Source organism: Phalaenopsis equestris, unplaced genomic scaffold (assembly GCF_001263595.1).
Source record: "Phalaenopsis equestris unplaced genomic scaffold, ASM126359v1 Scaffold219149, whole genome shotgun sequence".
In the NCBI taxonomy this organism is placed as follows: domain Eukaryota; kingdom Viridiplantae; phylum Streptophyta; class Magnoliopsida; order Asparagales; family Orchidaceae; genus Phalaenopsis; species Phalaenopsis equestris.
In genome coordinates, this window is record NW_018237541.1 from 234,249 (window position 1) to 251,384 (window position 17,136).

At 35.4% G+C, this 17,136-nt stretch overlaps 1 protein-coding gene across 3 annotated transcripts in view; it reads left to right on the forward strand.

Annotated features, from left to right (window-relative positions):
• Nucleotides 1-12,153: 12,153 nt before the first annotated feature.
• The window catches only part of LOC110037390 (glucosidase 2 subunit beta), a 29,404-nt gene continuing 24,421 nt past the window's right edge, over nucleotides 12,154-17,136 (forward strand). For all 3 annotated transcript variants that reach the window (XM_020742030.1, XM_020742031.1, XM_020742029.1), the window contains exons 1-3: nucleotides 12,154-12,361; nucleotides 12,438-12,551; nucleotides 12,844-12,939. In XM_020742030.1, the coding sequence (XP_020597689.1) occupies nucleotides 12,253-12,361; nucleotides 12,438-12,551; nucleotides 12,844-12,939 (319 nt within the window). In that variant the 5' untranslated portion in view covers nucleotides 12,154-12,252. The remainder of the gene's footprint in view (nucleotides 12,362-12,437; nucleotides 12,552-12,843; nucleotides 12,940-17,136) is intronic.

A 17,136-nucleotide genomic window follows, 5' to 3' on the forward strand; every position in this document is an offset into this window, starting at 1 on the left:
GATTATTGGATGGGCCTTGCACATAATTTGAATTTTACATACATACCACACAGTTCTTATGTATTTGTATATCTAACACCCAAAGTTTGATATTTACGCTTTTAACATCTTGGTTTCATAAATGTTGAATCCCAAATTGTCTTTTGCAAACACACAACCCAAGAGTTAGAGCTGAGCAAAGGAGAACAAGAGTGAGATAGAGAGAGAGAGAGAGAGAGCAGTGCAGAGAGAATTCTATGGAGAGGAGTCAGGGGGAAGAAGTCCTTTTATTCATCGTTAGGCTACCTATTTATAGGAGTCAGCATACATTGTTATGGAAAGGGGGGATAGTTATGGAAACCGTCTTTAATACAATTAATGTGCTAATTAATATCAAATTTATATTACAATTGGAATGCAGTACGACGATGATTGGTGAATCAGCGTGCTTCGACTCTATCGACTGGAGCGACCGACTACGTGATGGTCCCTTCTGTCGAGGTTGATTGGTCAGCTAGTCGCGATCGATCGACCTTTTTGGAAGCCTCGACAGTTGGAGCCGTAAAGAAGTTTGTCAGCTGGATCCATCAGTACTGAAGGTCAATTGATTTGATTGAGTTGTTGGTCTTCAGATGGCCGGTTTGGATCAAGTTCCTTGAACTTCAATACTTTAATTATATAGACATCATCCTTAGTCGTCTGATCGCTTTCTGATTCGTGTTGATAATTTTGGTGCATACAATAAACATATTTGGGAAGAGGTGTTTTAAGTAACTCAACTGAAGGGCGACTTATTGATGTGCTTGCTAAAAAGGGGGGCATTTACATACCACCCAAATCTTATGTATTTACATATATAACTCCTTTACTTTCATATTTTCCTGCATAACTTTAAAATCTTTAATATCAGGGGAAAAAATATCATAATTTCTGACTTTTTAAAATTGAAATAAACCTTCCATCGGCAGAAACTCTTTAATGGAAAATCTTCTTTAGAGTAGTTCTACTTGTCTCATCTGAACCGTTTTAGCGGTGCGTAAATTGACCTGACGCGTCAACTCAATTCAAAATCGATTTTTTTTGGTTAACGTGAATAATTTTTTGGCTGACTTGCCTTAAGAATCCTAAACTTCTTAATTTTCAAGTTGAGCCGATCCAAAATTAATTTGAAGTCGACCCCCTGGCCCAAAATTAACTCGAGTATAACTAGAATTCGACCCAAATAGTTGTTATATCTTATTCTAAACGTGTTATATGAGTCGTGTTTGGGTTAGCTGGCTGACGGTGGGCTGGGTTTTGGCTGGACTTTTTAACCCATTCAATATTCGGGTAGAGCTTGGGTCAAAGCAATTTCGGGTCGTGTCAATTTCGGGTCATACTCAACCCATCCCGCAAACCCGATTTGACACCCCTAAAACACTTCAATGGCATTAAAAAAATTGCCATCTATATGCACAATGAGATTTTTTATTGTACAAACTAATCTACCTTTTCATTTTGCAAATTTTTTTTTTATATGCAAATAAATGTTTTCATGGCTCAAGTATTCTTAGTTGAAATCATGAAACCAAAATGTCATAGGGGGGAAATTGTAATTTGAGAAAAAGAAAGGAAATGTAAAGGCCTTGAAATTGGGGGTTGCAATTATTCCCCTTGGAATCCGGTTCTTCAGCTAAATAGAAATGTAAAGTAAGGAGATATTTTGAGTTGCTCTGCTCAAAAGGAATATAGGATTGTTATTGGTGCAAAATAGAGAATATATTTACTTCTTGAGCTATTTACTTACATACCCCACAATTTTTATATATTTACATATCTAACGCCTAAACTTTGATGCTTACATGCTTATCACTCAAATGTTTAACATTGCATCAAAAATGTCATTATTACTAATTTTTCAAAAGTGAAATATGCACCTTTACCTGCATAGGTTTATGTGTAAATGTTTGGAAATTTTCCTTTTTATTAGTTTTTTATTATAAAATGTTTGTTCTATATGAGATTATGGTGTTGTTTGTCTACTGCATTTGGGGCGGTGGTGTGGTGGTGGTACGACACGCACAACATTTTCGGGTGTCTGGTGAAACTACGCTTAGTTATGGTGGGACGCTGTGTTTTGCAACCTGACATGTTAAAGTGAGGTGACTGTCAGAAAGCTGAGATTCGTCTTTCTGAACATAAAATAAATTTTGAATAACCATCATAATTTTTTGAACAACAGTTTCTTTTGTAGCAATTTCACAGCTGTTGCTTCAATTAGCTGCATCTGCCCAAAACAGGCCGGTGCAGGATTTAACCCAGTTGAGTTTAGTAGATTTTGTAAATTCAGATTTAGGTGCATTTTAGCTAAGATTCACCCAGAATTTAAGCCAAATGGTTTCATACATACCATTTTATTCATATGTATTTGCATATCTAACCCCTACAATTTTTACATTTTTGTCCTCTTACCTGTGGAATAGGCGTACTTTTGATATGTTATGAAAGATTTGGGTGTTAGAAATGTAAATAGTAAAGTTTAGGTTTTTTATAAGTAAATATGTAGGAATTGGGTGGTATGTATGTAAATGACCCTAGATTTTATTATCCTCTAAAGGTAAATCCTGTTATACGCTACTTCTGGTCTCTTTCCTCTCATTTAAATTCACTATTTTGCATACATACCACGCAATTCTTATGTATTTATATATTGAATATTATATTTTTTATATTTACATTTATAGCACTTTAGTGTCACAATATTATTCATGAAACAATGTTTTTCACCTTTAGAAAGCATAGTGAATGTGGCATCTCTCATGTGATATTAAATACCTGAGTGCTATGCATGTAAATATGAAAGTTTAGGTGTTAGATATTTAAATACATAATAATTGCTTGGCATTTATGTAAATGCCCCCTTAATGATTTCAGGATTTGCTAAGGGTCTGTTTGGGGCAGTTGCAAGCTTATTGAATAATCTGCTGATAAGTTAGGTGCGGTAGTTATTAAATATATATATATATATATATTTTTTGGAAAAGTCAAACCATTGCCAGAAAACTGTCAGGTGTGGTGTGAAAACGTTGTTTTCAGCTTTTTGAAAATACATAAGTTGTCAAAATGCAGTTTACCCAAACATGTCAGGTGCGTTTTCAAAACGTCATTACACTAAATAAATTGCCCTAAACGGACCCTAAATTTGAGTTTATATAATTTATTAAATTTCACTTGAACTAAATTGTTTGGCATGACAAATGTTAAGTAACTCATGTATTGTTTTGGCTATTTATTCTAGGATTTAAAATTTGTGAAAGGGACCATTAAATTCATTAAATTCTGTAAATGGCGGATTTAATTAATGATGACATTGAAATTAGATTTATCAAAATAACATGATTTAGGGTCCGTTTGGGGTAGCTTGTGCGTTTCAGGATAAGCTGTTTATCCTGAAACACGCACCCGCGGGCCGACTGCAGAGGTAGACCCGCGGCCCGCGTTTAGTGTAAAAACTCAAACGCAGTTTCGGATAAGCTGATGAAACGCGCGAACCAAACGGTACGACTGCTTTTTCAAAACGCCCCCCACACTTATAAGCTGTCCCAAACAGACCCTTAGAATCCCCTATAAGGGTCAATTGATATTTATAGTTATACCATCTTTGTTTAATAAATTTCTGCATTAAAATACCTATTTTTCTTAAAAAATAATAGTGATGATGGTATTTTTAAAAATGGGTGGCATGCATGTAAATATGAATATATTAGCTGGTAGATATGTAAATACATTAGAATTGTGTGCTATGTATGTAAATGCCCCTTGTTATATATATATATATAGAAAACATTTTTTTAAAATATAATTAGCAAAAATTATCTTAAACGAACTTTAGTCATCACTAGAGATAAATTTATTCAAAGTTGCTATGTTTCACTTGAGGTTCGTTTGGGGGCGGCGGTGTGGTGGCAGTGCCGCAGTTTTGACTGTTTGAATAAATTGGGTTTTGACAATTTCTTCAAGCTGTTGCTGAAATTTGCATTTTCCCACCACTCATGACCGCCCAACTTTCTAGTTGGGGTCAACTTAAAAAAAAATAATAAAAAATTTGTAATAGCAACCACAGTTTTCTGAGCATCAAATTTTATTGTATAATAAGCTTCAGCTGTCTCGAACAGACCCGTTTAAACAAAGGTACTCGAATATATGCTTTAATAAATAAATAAATGTGCAATTTTTAATTTATATGTTAGCTTTTGAATATAATACTCAAAATTAAATTAAACGAGCATAACTTTTATAGGGGCATGCTCATACATCCACCCAACTATTATGTATTTAATATTTCTAACATTTATTATTTTTTTTATTTATATAAAAAAAACTTTCATTTAATAAAAAAATATCATTATTTTTATTTTTAAGATAGTTTTTTACATGTTTAGCACACAATACATATGTACTTACATATCCAACGCCAAACTCTCGTACTTTTTTTTTTCATTTTTCTTTTTCTCTTAAAAAGAATGGTCAGTGGCTATTATACGAGCCCCCAACTATCTCTAATGTGCCTAACAATTGCGCGCATTTTCTGTCCGGACATCTGACGTACCTCTATGTGCGGTGCGGGTTATTCCTGAGTTATTTTCAGGTTATTTTCAATAATCCCGAAATAACTCAGAAATAACCCAAAAAATAAAGATCGCAGATTATTTCTGAATTATTTCGGTATTATTGAAATAACCCATAAATAACCTGAAAATAACCTAGGAATACCCTGCGCCGCACGTAGAGCTATGTCAGGAGTCCGCACAGAAAAATTTTTGCTAACAATTCGAGTACCATCTCCTTAAGGCCAACTGTGCCATAGGAGATTCAAATCCCTGATCGGAGGGGCCTTATTCCGCGTTTACGAACCAACAGGCGAGGTACGCGACACTAAACTCTCATACTTACGTACATAATATTACATAAAACATAACATTATTATCACTTTCTAAAAGTGAAATACACGTTTTCAACCATTTGTTTCAAATACAAAATTATTATATATGTAAATAAGAAAGTTTAGATGTGAGACACTAAAAGTAAAGTATAACTTTAAATGTTTGATATGTAAATACATAAAAATTGAGTGGTATTTATGCAAATCTTCAATTTTTTTTTTATAAACAAGATTAGAATAAATAGTTGTTGGATCAACCAAGTTTGAGAAAGTAATTAGAACTTATAAACAAACCAACCAAATTTAAACACGTAGGCACGCTTGAAAAGATCAATGATGCTTGTGTAGTTTATCAAAAGGAATTAGAATAAAGTTTCATGGGAAAAAAAGGAGAGGTGGAAGATGAATCCAAGCAAGGTATCAATAAATTGTCAAAATGGGCCCTTTTGGTCAAACCATAACCCTAAATTCAATATTCAATTTGCTTTGACTTGAAATAATGTATTTGTACATTGAATTATATAAAATATTTATTTGAAATTAAGGGTCTGTTTGGGCAGCTGCAGCTTATTAAAAAATAGCTATGAAGTTGCTGAAAAATAATATAATATTCTAAAGCTGTTGTTGCTATTACATTTTTTTTTTTGTGAAAAAGTCAAACTTCAGCTAGAAAGCATCCACCGCATCTAGCCATGACCGGTAGGGAAATATAGATTTCAGTGAGTTTTTTTTTTTTGAAAAAGTTATCAAAATGCATTTTACACGAACAGAGAGAACTGCCGCAACGCCACAGCACCGTTGTCCCAAACGAACCCTAAATAATAAATAGGAGTTTTTATGTACCAATCACCCAAAAGATTGAATATAATATTTTAGCCACCCATATATTAGATATAACATTTTAACAAATTCTTTTTCATTTCAGCTGCCTTCTTTCACCGACCGATAAAAACTTTAAGTGAAAATTTTGGACGGTACAATTAAACTGTTATATTTAAAGTTTGGTGGTTAACATGTGATATTCAATATTTAGAATGGTTGGCATATACAAATCTTTAAATAAATTTTACTTGAATTAACATTTGAATTGGTCTCAAAACTTAATTCCATGCCATTCTTAAGATATTTAAACTCACATATTTGATTATATGATCATTGGGAGGAGATATTTTTATAAATAAGAATATACTAAATTGCATTTTTCTTAAAGCTTGTTTTTTAATTTATTCTAAAAGAAGTTTTGGCATTTATACCCACTTAAATAAAGTTAAAGATTGATAACTTTTTTATTTTATTTTATTGCTATTTTAGAGATTTGACCCTACAACTCTTAGATAGGATATCACTGATAATAACACTCACATTAAAATAAAAATATAGGGGTTTAGTGATTAGCTTACAACATTTAATATGCATTATGAACATCTACCTAAGAAAAGTTTAAGATATTTATAAAATAAGAGAGTATTGAATTTATTCTCATATTATTTAATTTAAATAAAATATATATAGGTGTGAAATCATTGAGGCTTGTTTGAGATAATTGTTAGGTATGAGTCATATATCATAAATGAGACAGATGCTGGAGCGGAGCGGAGCCCACGAGCAGAGTGGAGCGGAAAGATATGTCCAATCGAGGGAGTTTCATTATGTGGGTTAGGGGTGCGGGGGCAACACCCCGCGGTTTGATACATGTGTAATTTAAGTAATTACATATTGTACTATAGGGTTGCATAGATGTCTTGTTTGTAACTCTAGGTGAGAGAGATTCTGAATCTTGTATACTGTACTTTTTTTCTGAATATTGAAAAAAAAATCATCGCTCTGCTCCTGAGAATGTATGCATGCATCTTTGCCAAACCTCGTAAATCTCCGTGTGTTCTTCTAGATTTGTGTTGATTCTTGTTTTTCTTCACCCTAATTTCTCAACAAGTGGTATCAGAGACATGTTCTATGGCAAGGAAGAAAAATTTTTGGCAACGCAGGAACGAAGAAGTTTAAGGGCAAAGGAGTTTCGTGAATTTCGGGTAGAGTTTCTATGATTCGACGAAGAATGTTGGCAGTTCGCGACAAATTGGAGCAGACATTGAGGAGTTCTCGGGTTGCTTGATTTCGTTGCAGACTGAGAAATTGTGGATTGACTGGGATGTGCAGTTTGGTGACGCAAAGGATTCAACGATCTGTCAGGGCTTCAAAAAGTTTGCAATAGCGCGTGCGATCAAGAGTTCACAGAGGAGCAGTTCATGCTTCTTCTTCGGTTTTTGCTTGCAGGTTAATGGCACCAACGAGATTCACAAATCACATTCAACCAGGAAATTTCCGCCATGAGAAACATTCACAGGCGGGAAGAAGACAAGGCACGAAGGATTGGGAAATAAAAGAATTTTTTCTGGAGCGGAGCTTTTTCGTGAAAAGAAGGTTGCGGTTTGCGTCTGATTTCTTTCCTGAAGAAGGCAGAAGCGGAGGATTTCTGCAATTTCTGCGAAAGACAGAGGTGTTCGAGCGGAGGAGGAGCAGAATTGGAAGGGTGGACGCAGAAAAGGGGGAATCTGTTGCTGCACTTGGAAAAGGAAAGCTGGAGGCTGCCTGATTTGAAGGAAATCAGTATTAGCCCTTTTGTGATATTCCAGGACGCGAAATTGCAGACGCGGGTTTCAGAATTGCAAGAGCTTTTCTAGAAGGAAAAAATGAGCTTTTCTGGAAAGCGAAAATGGAGTCTTTCTGAGAAGGAAAGCAGAGCTTTTTTTGAAGCAAAAATGAGCTTTTCTAGAAAAAGGAGGTATAACTTTTCTTGAAAGTTTAAGAAAAATGATTTCTGAGAAAATTTAATTAATGAAAAGTTTTTTTTTTCTGGGAAACTTAATTAAGAGAATTTTAATTAAGGGATTATTTAAAAGATTTGTGGCAGAATCAAAGCGAGTGCAATTTTGGGCTCAAACAATTTGGAAATTCAGCAGAGGAATTTGTATATGAATTTGTTGTAGGATCAATTTCAGATGACAATTTCTGGTGCAAAATTCGATGTGGTGAAGTTCGATGGAACTGATAACTTCAGATTGTGGCAAACAAGGGTGAAAGATTTGTTGGTTCAACAAAGAATCTTGAAAGCTTTGTGGGCAGCAAAACCAGATGTCATGAAGGACGAGAATAGAGAAACCATGAGAATTGTTAAAGGTGCACTAACTGTGATGAAAGGAAAGTTAACTGCATGTAATATCTATAAACTATTGAGGAGTATAGTTGTAGGTAGAGTTTACTCTGTTGAATCATATGATGAAATTAAAACATGTATGTTGACCAAGCCAAGTACTATCAACAAGTTCTTGCATTGCTTGAACTAGTTGAATGTTTGCAATTGTTGACCAACATGGTTGCCCAACCCACTTCGGTGTAAGAAGCTTCATGATGTTTTGTATTTCTCTTAAGGGGTTGGATATTCGCCAAGGTGGAGATTTATCAGGTATATGTATTTCTCCTAAGGAGCTGGATATTCTCCAAGGTGGAGATTTGTTGGGTATACACATTTCTCCTAAGGGGCTGAATATTCACCAAGGTGGAGATTTGTTAAGTATGTCTTATATACCATAAATGAGATAGATGCTGAAGCGGGGCAGAGTCCACGAGCATAGTAGAGTGGATGAATCTGTCCAATCAGGGGAGTTTCATTCTATGGGTTGGGGGTGTGGGGGCAACACCTCGCGGTTTGATATAGGGGTAATTTAAGTGATTACATATTGTATTATAGGGTTATATATATATGTCTTGTTTGTAACCCTATGTGAGGGAGATTTAAAATCTTGTATTATGTACTCTTTTCTGAATATTGAAAAGAAAGTTGCCGCTCTGCTACCAAGGATACAAATATCTTTGTCGAACCTCGTAAATTTCTGTGTGTTTTTCTGAATTTGTGTCGATTCTTGTTTTTCTTCGCCATAATTTCTCAACAATAAAGTTAGTCATGTTATTCAAATTGTAATTAAATTTTCATTGGAAATTTTATAATGGAAAATTTATTTTGGTAGCACACAATTCTTTTGTATTTATAGATCTATGTGTGAAAAGGCATATTTCACTTTTAAAAAGTGATAATAGTGTTTTTTTTTGTGTGATATTAAAAATTTGAGACTTATATGTGTAAATATGAAAGTTTAGGCTTGAGATATGTAAATACACAAGAATTGTGTGTTGTGCATCCAAATTTCCCTTTTATATTATATATTTTAAAGTAATTATATAATAAATTTGTTTATATTTAGTTATATTAAGTGATATTATAATTGATAGTTTAATAAAGATTTAAGTGATTAATACATATTTCAATTTTCATGAGTATTTGATGCTCTTCAACTTACTTGAAGAATGAGTGAATCATAAGAGCTTTATATAATTGAAAGAGCTCTTGATAAATATATTTAATAAATATTTAAAAAAATATTTTATGAAAATTGATAAATGAATTATTAAAGTATCAATGAATATTGAATTAAACTATATATAAAATAGATGAAAATTGTATTATTATAAAAATATTATGTATTTAAAATTTGGAGGTGACGATAAAATTGACTACATAATGTTTGTTTTTAGTTGGATTCTAGTTTATTAGGCATTTTTTTGGGCCGGAACTTCTATGATAAAAAAACTTTGGCCCAATTTTGAATAGATTAAGCCCAATTTTTTCTTTGGTGCAGCCCAAAATAAATTTGAGCCACTTCAAGGTGTAAATGAGGAGGGCCAGCTCGATTGTCTTATTAAGGAGCTCACTAGTTGAGCTTATCGAGCTCGAGTTTGAGCTCAAACTTGAGCTTGTTTATTAAACCAGCCTGAGCTCGTCCCGACTTGGCTCGGCGGCTTGTGTCTGTTCGATTAGCCAATCATTAGTCACTTTGATGCATTTTATGGTGAGCTCTCGTTCAAGTCTCCCCCACCTCCTTCTCGACTACCAAAGCCTTCTTCGGCAAGCTTTGGTAAAAATTTAAATTTTAGTTTGAGCTCGCGAGCCAGCTGCTATTTCTACGGGCCGAGCCCATGCTCGAACTCACAATTTATCAGACAATATGAGCTTGAGGTCAAGTCAGCTCGTTTGCAGCCCCACCCCCCCCAAAAAAAAAATACTAATAAATATGGTTACAAATCCCACCTTTTGGTGAGTAAGTTTTTGTCTAAAGTGCACTAAATGTAAATATGATAATTTATGTACTATATGTGTATGTACATTAAGATTTTGTGGCGTATTATACATTTCCCTAATTATAATACCGACTGCGACGTCCTCAACTTGAAGACCCAATGCATGCAAGACTCTGATTTTAAAATCAGTCTAAGGACGTGTTATGCTCTATATGTTGACAACATAACACCGCACCATTCGTGATCATAACAAATTTTCAAACTCTGGTTCAAAGATTTTGTGCCGCCATTCCCACTATCCCCATAAATTATTACGTCTGGTGTGCACACATCAGGACAACGAGGATGATTCGACCACATCACCGTGCATTTCATGTGGCCAGATCATCATCGATGTTCATACGTGCAGATAGAGGAGGTAATAATTTCTTCACCACCCCTATAAATTATTATGTCTGGTGTCCACATGTCCGGACAACGATGTTGATCTGGTCACGTCATCATGCATTTCATGCAGCTAGATTGTTGTCGATATCCTTACATGCAGACATTAGACTAGCGGTGTAAAAAATTGACCTAACAGGCCAACACGACTCGAACTCGACTCTAAAAATCCGAGTTAGGGTTAGCCTAAATATTTATTTAGTAGGGTTTGAATTAGAGAATTTAACCCGTTTATTATTCAGGCCAGGTTTGAATTAAACCCCAAAACCCAACATGACCCGAATAAGCATAAACTTCAAGGTCGGGTTTGAGCTAATGGGTCAAACTTAGTTTTGGGTCAGGGTCAGGTTTTAGTTTTTGACACGTTTATATTTGGGTCGGGTTCAGGTTGACCCTATTCAGGCCAGGATCAGGTCATTTTTTAATCGAACCAGAACTCGAATTGACGCAATAATTTCTCCACCATCCTTAAGGCTATCATCTATAATATAATCAAAATACAAACTTAAATATATGTATTTTATCTTCCAATCAATTGAATATAAAAAAAAAAAAAATATTTCATGAAATTTTCTTACAACTAATTTATTAATATTTCATGAAATTTTCTTACTTTCATGAAATTTTCTTACAACTAATTTATTAACTTAAAAAATTATGAGTTTATTAGGCTTTAGCTCATGTATTTATATGTCTAACATCTATATTATATTTTTTACATTTATATTACCCAAAATTCTTATGTCACATAAAAAACATGATTGTTTGCAAATTTTTAAAATGAAATACACTTTTTTTATGAATATGTAAAGTGGTAAATATTTAAAATGTGTAGGTGTTTGATATATAAATACACTTGAATTAAGAGAGCAAATGATAATTAGGGTTGTTAACAACACGATATCCAGTAAAATTTGGGGTCGGCTCTAAATCAGCTCAAATAGATTAAGTGCGGCTCGAAATCAGAAATTGGTTTGTGGCACGTCAAAATTGAATCGACCTTGATCTGGCTCAAAATCAAAATGAACCGGCTCAAAGTGAGCTATTGACTTATTTTGAGTCATTTCAACATGAAATCAGCTAAAAATCGAAACTAGTTAGCCCAAATTGAGTTAGTTGGATCCGTTCCAACTCGAATTTGGTTCTTGGCTCGTTATATTCAATTTAATATATACAATTTTTATAAATAAATATTTTTTCGAGCTGAACTCTAACCAATATGAGTCGATCCATGTACAACTCTACATTGACTCAAAAAAAAAAAAAATAAAAATCGATCTGAAGCTTCAGCTCCTAATTCAACTTATTTATTTTGATTCAATTTCAATCCGAGCCAAAATTTCAATTCATTCGAACTATGCTCACAACCTATTTACATTCATGTTTTTTTTTAACATTTATAATATACATATAAGGGTTCAACGTACTAAAATTGGCTCTATTTGTGATTTAATTAAGCCGGCTCAATTTGACTCGAAATTCATCTGTTCCGAACCGCTTCGCGAAGATTAGAGTCAGATATAGAGTTTGTTTGGGACTATCGTAACTGTTTGAAGAAACAACTGTAAAATTTATAAAGCTGTAAAGTTGATGTACAAGAAATCGTTGTTTGGAAAGTTGTATTATTTATTATAAAAGATTTCAATTCTTTTCAACTTTTATTTTTCTTACATGTTCTTCGTCTTCCCTTCCACTCTTCTCTTCTTACTTCTGTGAGTCTAGCGGATCTCTCTATCGGGTGTTCTTCGCGATTTTTTATTGTATTGAGCGAAGAATTTATGGGGGCTTGCCTTCGATTCGCCCTTCTGTTCACAATTTTTTTTCTTGTTTGGGTCTCTGGTTCGATTTCAATCCCTAATAAGCAATCGCTGGGTATTGATCCGCAAGGTATTGTCTGCTTGTCACTATATTTCTTCTTATTTTTTTGTCGAAGTTGATTTGTTCCGCCGACCTAATTTGACAGATTTGAGCTATTATAAAAGCAATGTGATTAAATGCAAGGACGGATCAAAGAAATTCACTAAAGAACTGCTTAACGACGACTTCTGTGACTGCCCTGATGGAACAGACGAGCCAGGTTTTTCGCTCAGAGCTGTATTTATTTTAGTTATTTATATATATTTTTTGAATCAATGATGTCTGTTGATTTAAGTTGCTCTTTCAAATTTTAAAGTTTATGAGGTTATGCAGTGCGAAAATCAATTGTTGATTTGGCATACAATAAGATATATGTCTTTGAACGTTTAAGTTTTCATCCTTGATGGAGAGATGGATAAGGCTAAATCACTACAACTAATACCTCTGCTGTGGTCTGACTATTATTTTATGGCGTGCTTTTGCTGATTTGTGTAGTATTTTGGTTGCTGTAGGAACTTCGGCTTGTCCAGAGGGAAAATTCTACTGCCAGAATGCTGGACATGTTCCGGTTAAAATCTTCTCTTCCAGGGTTAATGATGGCATATGTGGTAAGTGCCGTGTAATGGTGCTTTTTTAGGTTCTTTTTGCTTTTAAAACTTGCAAGGTAGCTGAATTCTTGTGCACCATTTGCTGGTGAAAAGAGAGAAAATAGCTATTATTCTTTCTTTCTTTTATGGGGCATTTACATACATATCACAGAATTCTTATATATTTTGATATCTAATACCAAAAATTCAATTTTCTTACATTTATAACAGTTAAATATTTTATACTACATAAAAAATAGCACAATTACTTATTTTAAAAAGTGAAACATACCCTTTTCATGTATAGGTAAAGTGCCATAAATGTTAAAAATCAGAACTTGGATGTTACATATGTAAATAATGTTGTTGGAGATATATATATAGAAATCAAACAGAAGAACGATCGACGAAGCGAAAAATAGAACGAGAAAATTCACACCAGAAAACAGTAACACAGCGGAACACACAGATTTAAGTGGTTCGGAGTGGTTCGGCGTGGTTCGGCAAATTGCCGACGTCCACGAAATTGCAGAGGATTTTACTACTTGAGGATATTACAACAGTCGATCACCTCGACTTACATGAGGAATCTCTTACTTCGTTTTTTTCTCTTCTTCTCTCTTTTTTCTTCTCTCTCTACATCGAGATACACCGAAGAGACTCTACACCGAAGAAACTCTACACCGAAGAAGATAAACTTACAAGAGAAATAAACCCAAATTTTCTTATGACACAAGCCACCAAGAAGAATCCAAGGGAGAGCAATCTTCTTCTTCTTTCTTCTTCGTTCACCGCAAGGAACTACACCTTGCACTTTTTTTCCTCTATCTCGTGGAAGCAGAAACTACCGAAGAAGAACACAAAAAGATGTGTAAAATTTGAAGGAGAGCCATGTGTACTCTCTATTCTTCCTCTTCTGTTCGCAACTTAAAGGATCCTTCGCGGGTGAAGGGAGGCGTCGTTTCGCGAACTTGGAGGCAAGCAATTTGCCAAACCACATGGTCGCGGTCGCGACCTTTCGCGGGAGTCGGAAGTGGGATCGGTGGTTTGCCTGTTTCGCGATCGGGAGGCGGGAGCGGGAAATAGGACCGACGTCTTTGCGGGAACAGTAAAAAATTGGACTCCAGCACAACAAATCTCCCACTTGGAGATCGATACATATGCTACAACGTCTTCTTACTCAAACTGATATCCTCGACTAGCGGCGTCAATTTTTTCTTCAAACATGAATCCTCCACTGACAACGTTGCCCTTGCCCTTTTCTTAAACATGTATTCTTCACCTGTGCAACTCAAATTCTTTGTCTTCACTCCAGAAGACCAACTGAAACTGCATGCAACTTCAGTTTCTCAAGAGTAACAACCTCAGTCAACATATCAACAGGGTCCACATAGCTTTGCACCTCCAAGCTATTTCTTGAATTACTCTTGTCTCTGCTTACAAATCTCACTGTATGGGCATTATCCTGCTTCTGATGAAAGTCTTTTTCAACAAGTCTAGCCTTGTACTTCTTTCTGCCATCATGCTCTGTATTCACCTGGTACACCCACTTGTTGTGTAATGCCTACTTTCCTGGTGGAAGTTCTGTCAGCTCCCACTTGCTCGAACTTTCATCTTGCAAGATTTCTTCATAACTCTGTGGTTCTCCACCATCTTTATGTGAAACAATAGAAATGGGTGCCCCAGACCCATTAATATCTTCACTTTCATCATCAACAGAACTATGAACTGTCAGTAATAGTGCATCTTGTATTTCTTCAGATACCACATTTGCGCTATCATTCTCCATATACTTGCGATTCCTACAGTTCATTTTTATGTGACAAATCTTGACACAATTTCAGAATGTTGCCTGCTGACTAGACTTTAATTTTGATCTCCCTTTATTTGAGTTACTATCCTGCCATCTCTCTTTAAAATCAATATTCAGTGTCGATTTCGTACCTGAGATCTCGTCAGAATCTTTTCTGTACACCTTCTCAACCAAAATCAAATCACGAATATCATCATATTTCAGTTTAGATTTACCTGCAGAACTGCTAACTGTCATCCTCATGGCTTCCCAACTATTTGACAACGATGCCAACAATGTCAGCGCAAATATCTCATTATCAAAATCAATTTCAACAGACGACAATTGATTTGTGATAGTATTGAAATCATTCAGGTGTTGAGTAACAAAAACACATTCTGTCATCTTCAAGTTGAATAACTTCTTCATCAAGTATACATTGTTATTCGCCGATGGTTTTTCATACATACCCGATAAGGCTGCCATGATATTTACAGCCGTCCTCTTCTTGACAACATTGTGTGCAACAAACCTCGATAGGGTCAATCGAATAACCCCCAAAACTTGTCGATCTAACAAATTTCATTCAGCCTCATCCATCCTTTCAGGTTTTTTCCCCAATAACGAAATATGAAGTTTTTTTCCATAGAGGTAATCATCTATCTACATCCTCCAATAACCAAAATCTGTGCCATCAAACTTCTCGATCCCTGAAATCTTCACTTCATCTGTAACCACAATTCTTTCTCAGATTCGAACAAATCTCTGATAGTAGTTGTTGTTGGAGATATATATATATATATATAGAAATCAAACAGGAGAACCATATACGAAGCGAAAAATAGAACGAGAAAATTCATACCAGAAAACAGTATCACAGCGAAACACACAGATTTACGTGGGTCGGCAAATTGCCTACGTCCACGGAGTTGCAGAGGATTTTACTACTTGAGTAATTTACACCAGTCGATCACCTCGACTTACAAGAGGAATCTCTCACTTCGTTGCTCTTTCTTATTCTCTCTCTGTTCTTCTCTCTTTAGTCTGAGATACACCGAAGAAACTCGATACCGAGATACACCGAAGAAGATGAACTTACAAGAGAAATAAACATAATTTTTCTTCTGCCGCAAACCACCAAGAAGAAGCCAAGTGAGAACAATTTTCTTCTTTTTTCTTCTTCCTTCACCGCAAGAAACTACACCTTGCACTTCTCTTCCTCTATCTTGTGGAAGTAGAAACTACCGAAGAATAACATAAAAGGCTGTGTAAAATCTGAAGGAGAGCCGTGTGTACTCTCTATTCTTCCTCTTATGTTTGCAAATTAAAGGAACCTTCGCGGGTGAAGGGAGGCGTCGTTTCGCGAACCTGGAGGCGGGAGTAGTTCTCGAAATCACAGGGTCGCGGTCGCGACCTTTCGCGGGAGTCGGCAGTGGGATCAGCGGTTCGCCGCTTTCACGATCGGGAGGCGGGAGCAGGAAATCGGACCGGCGTCTTTGCGGGAATAGTAAAAAATCGGAATCGGGCTCGAGCACAACAATACATGGGAATTGTGTGGTATGCATGTAAATATTCCTTTTTATTGGTACAATATAGCACTTTTATTTCATCAATGACTTCTTACGTAGTATGCATGTCTTTAGATATGCTGAAACTAGTTATATTTTCTTTTTTTCAAGCAGTGATTATCTTGCTCGTTGGTTATTGGCCTTAACATCATCTTGTAGAGTGATATTATTCAATCCCATAGAAAGTGTAGCATTTCTATATGTACCATTTGGTGTGTGATTTAGTAAAAGTTTTATTGACAGAACTTTTAATGATCTTCTCACTATATGTTTTTTATTTGGGATTTGAGCCACATATCTTTCTTCTCAGAGTTAATTCAGAGTTAAGGGGCAATGCCATTAGATTATGCACTGAATGGCAGATGAAATGATTAATTACTTTTACATCTAATTTTTAGTTGCATTTACGTATGTAGCATATAATTCCTATGTGTTGTGAGATATGTACTTCCTGACATAGAAATGAGACGAAAAAGAACACAAACAAACACAAATCGTTTACGTGGTTCGATCCAACTGGATCTACGTCACGGGAGGGAATCAATCAAATATTTCACTAAGGCAAAAGAAATGGAGAATACATAGCTTATACATAAAGATGAGCCCTCATCTTCCTTTGATGGCCTCCCTCTCAAGCGACACCTTGATACAAGGCCTCAAGATGCTCTCCTCCTCTCTAACTCTATAGCTATTCTCTCCTTCTTTGTGGTAGCTCAAGATATCTTCTCCCTTTCCTCTCCTAAGCCTCACACCCTTAAGATTTCTTCCCTTACTCTCCTAAGCCTCACACCCTCTCTATTTATAGAAGCAAGAGAGTGGTAGGTGAGAGGGAGGTGGGAGGTAGGTGGCCGGTAGGTG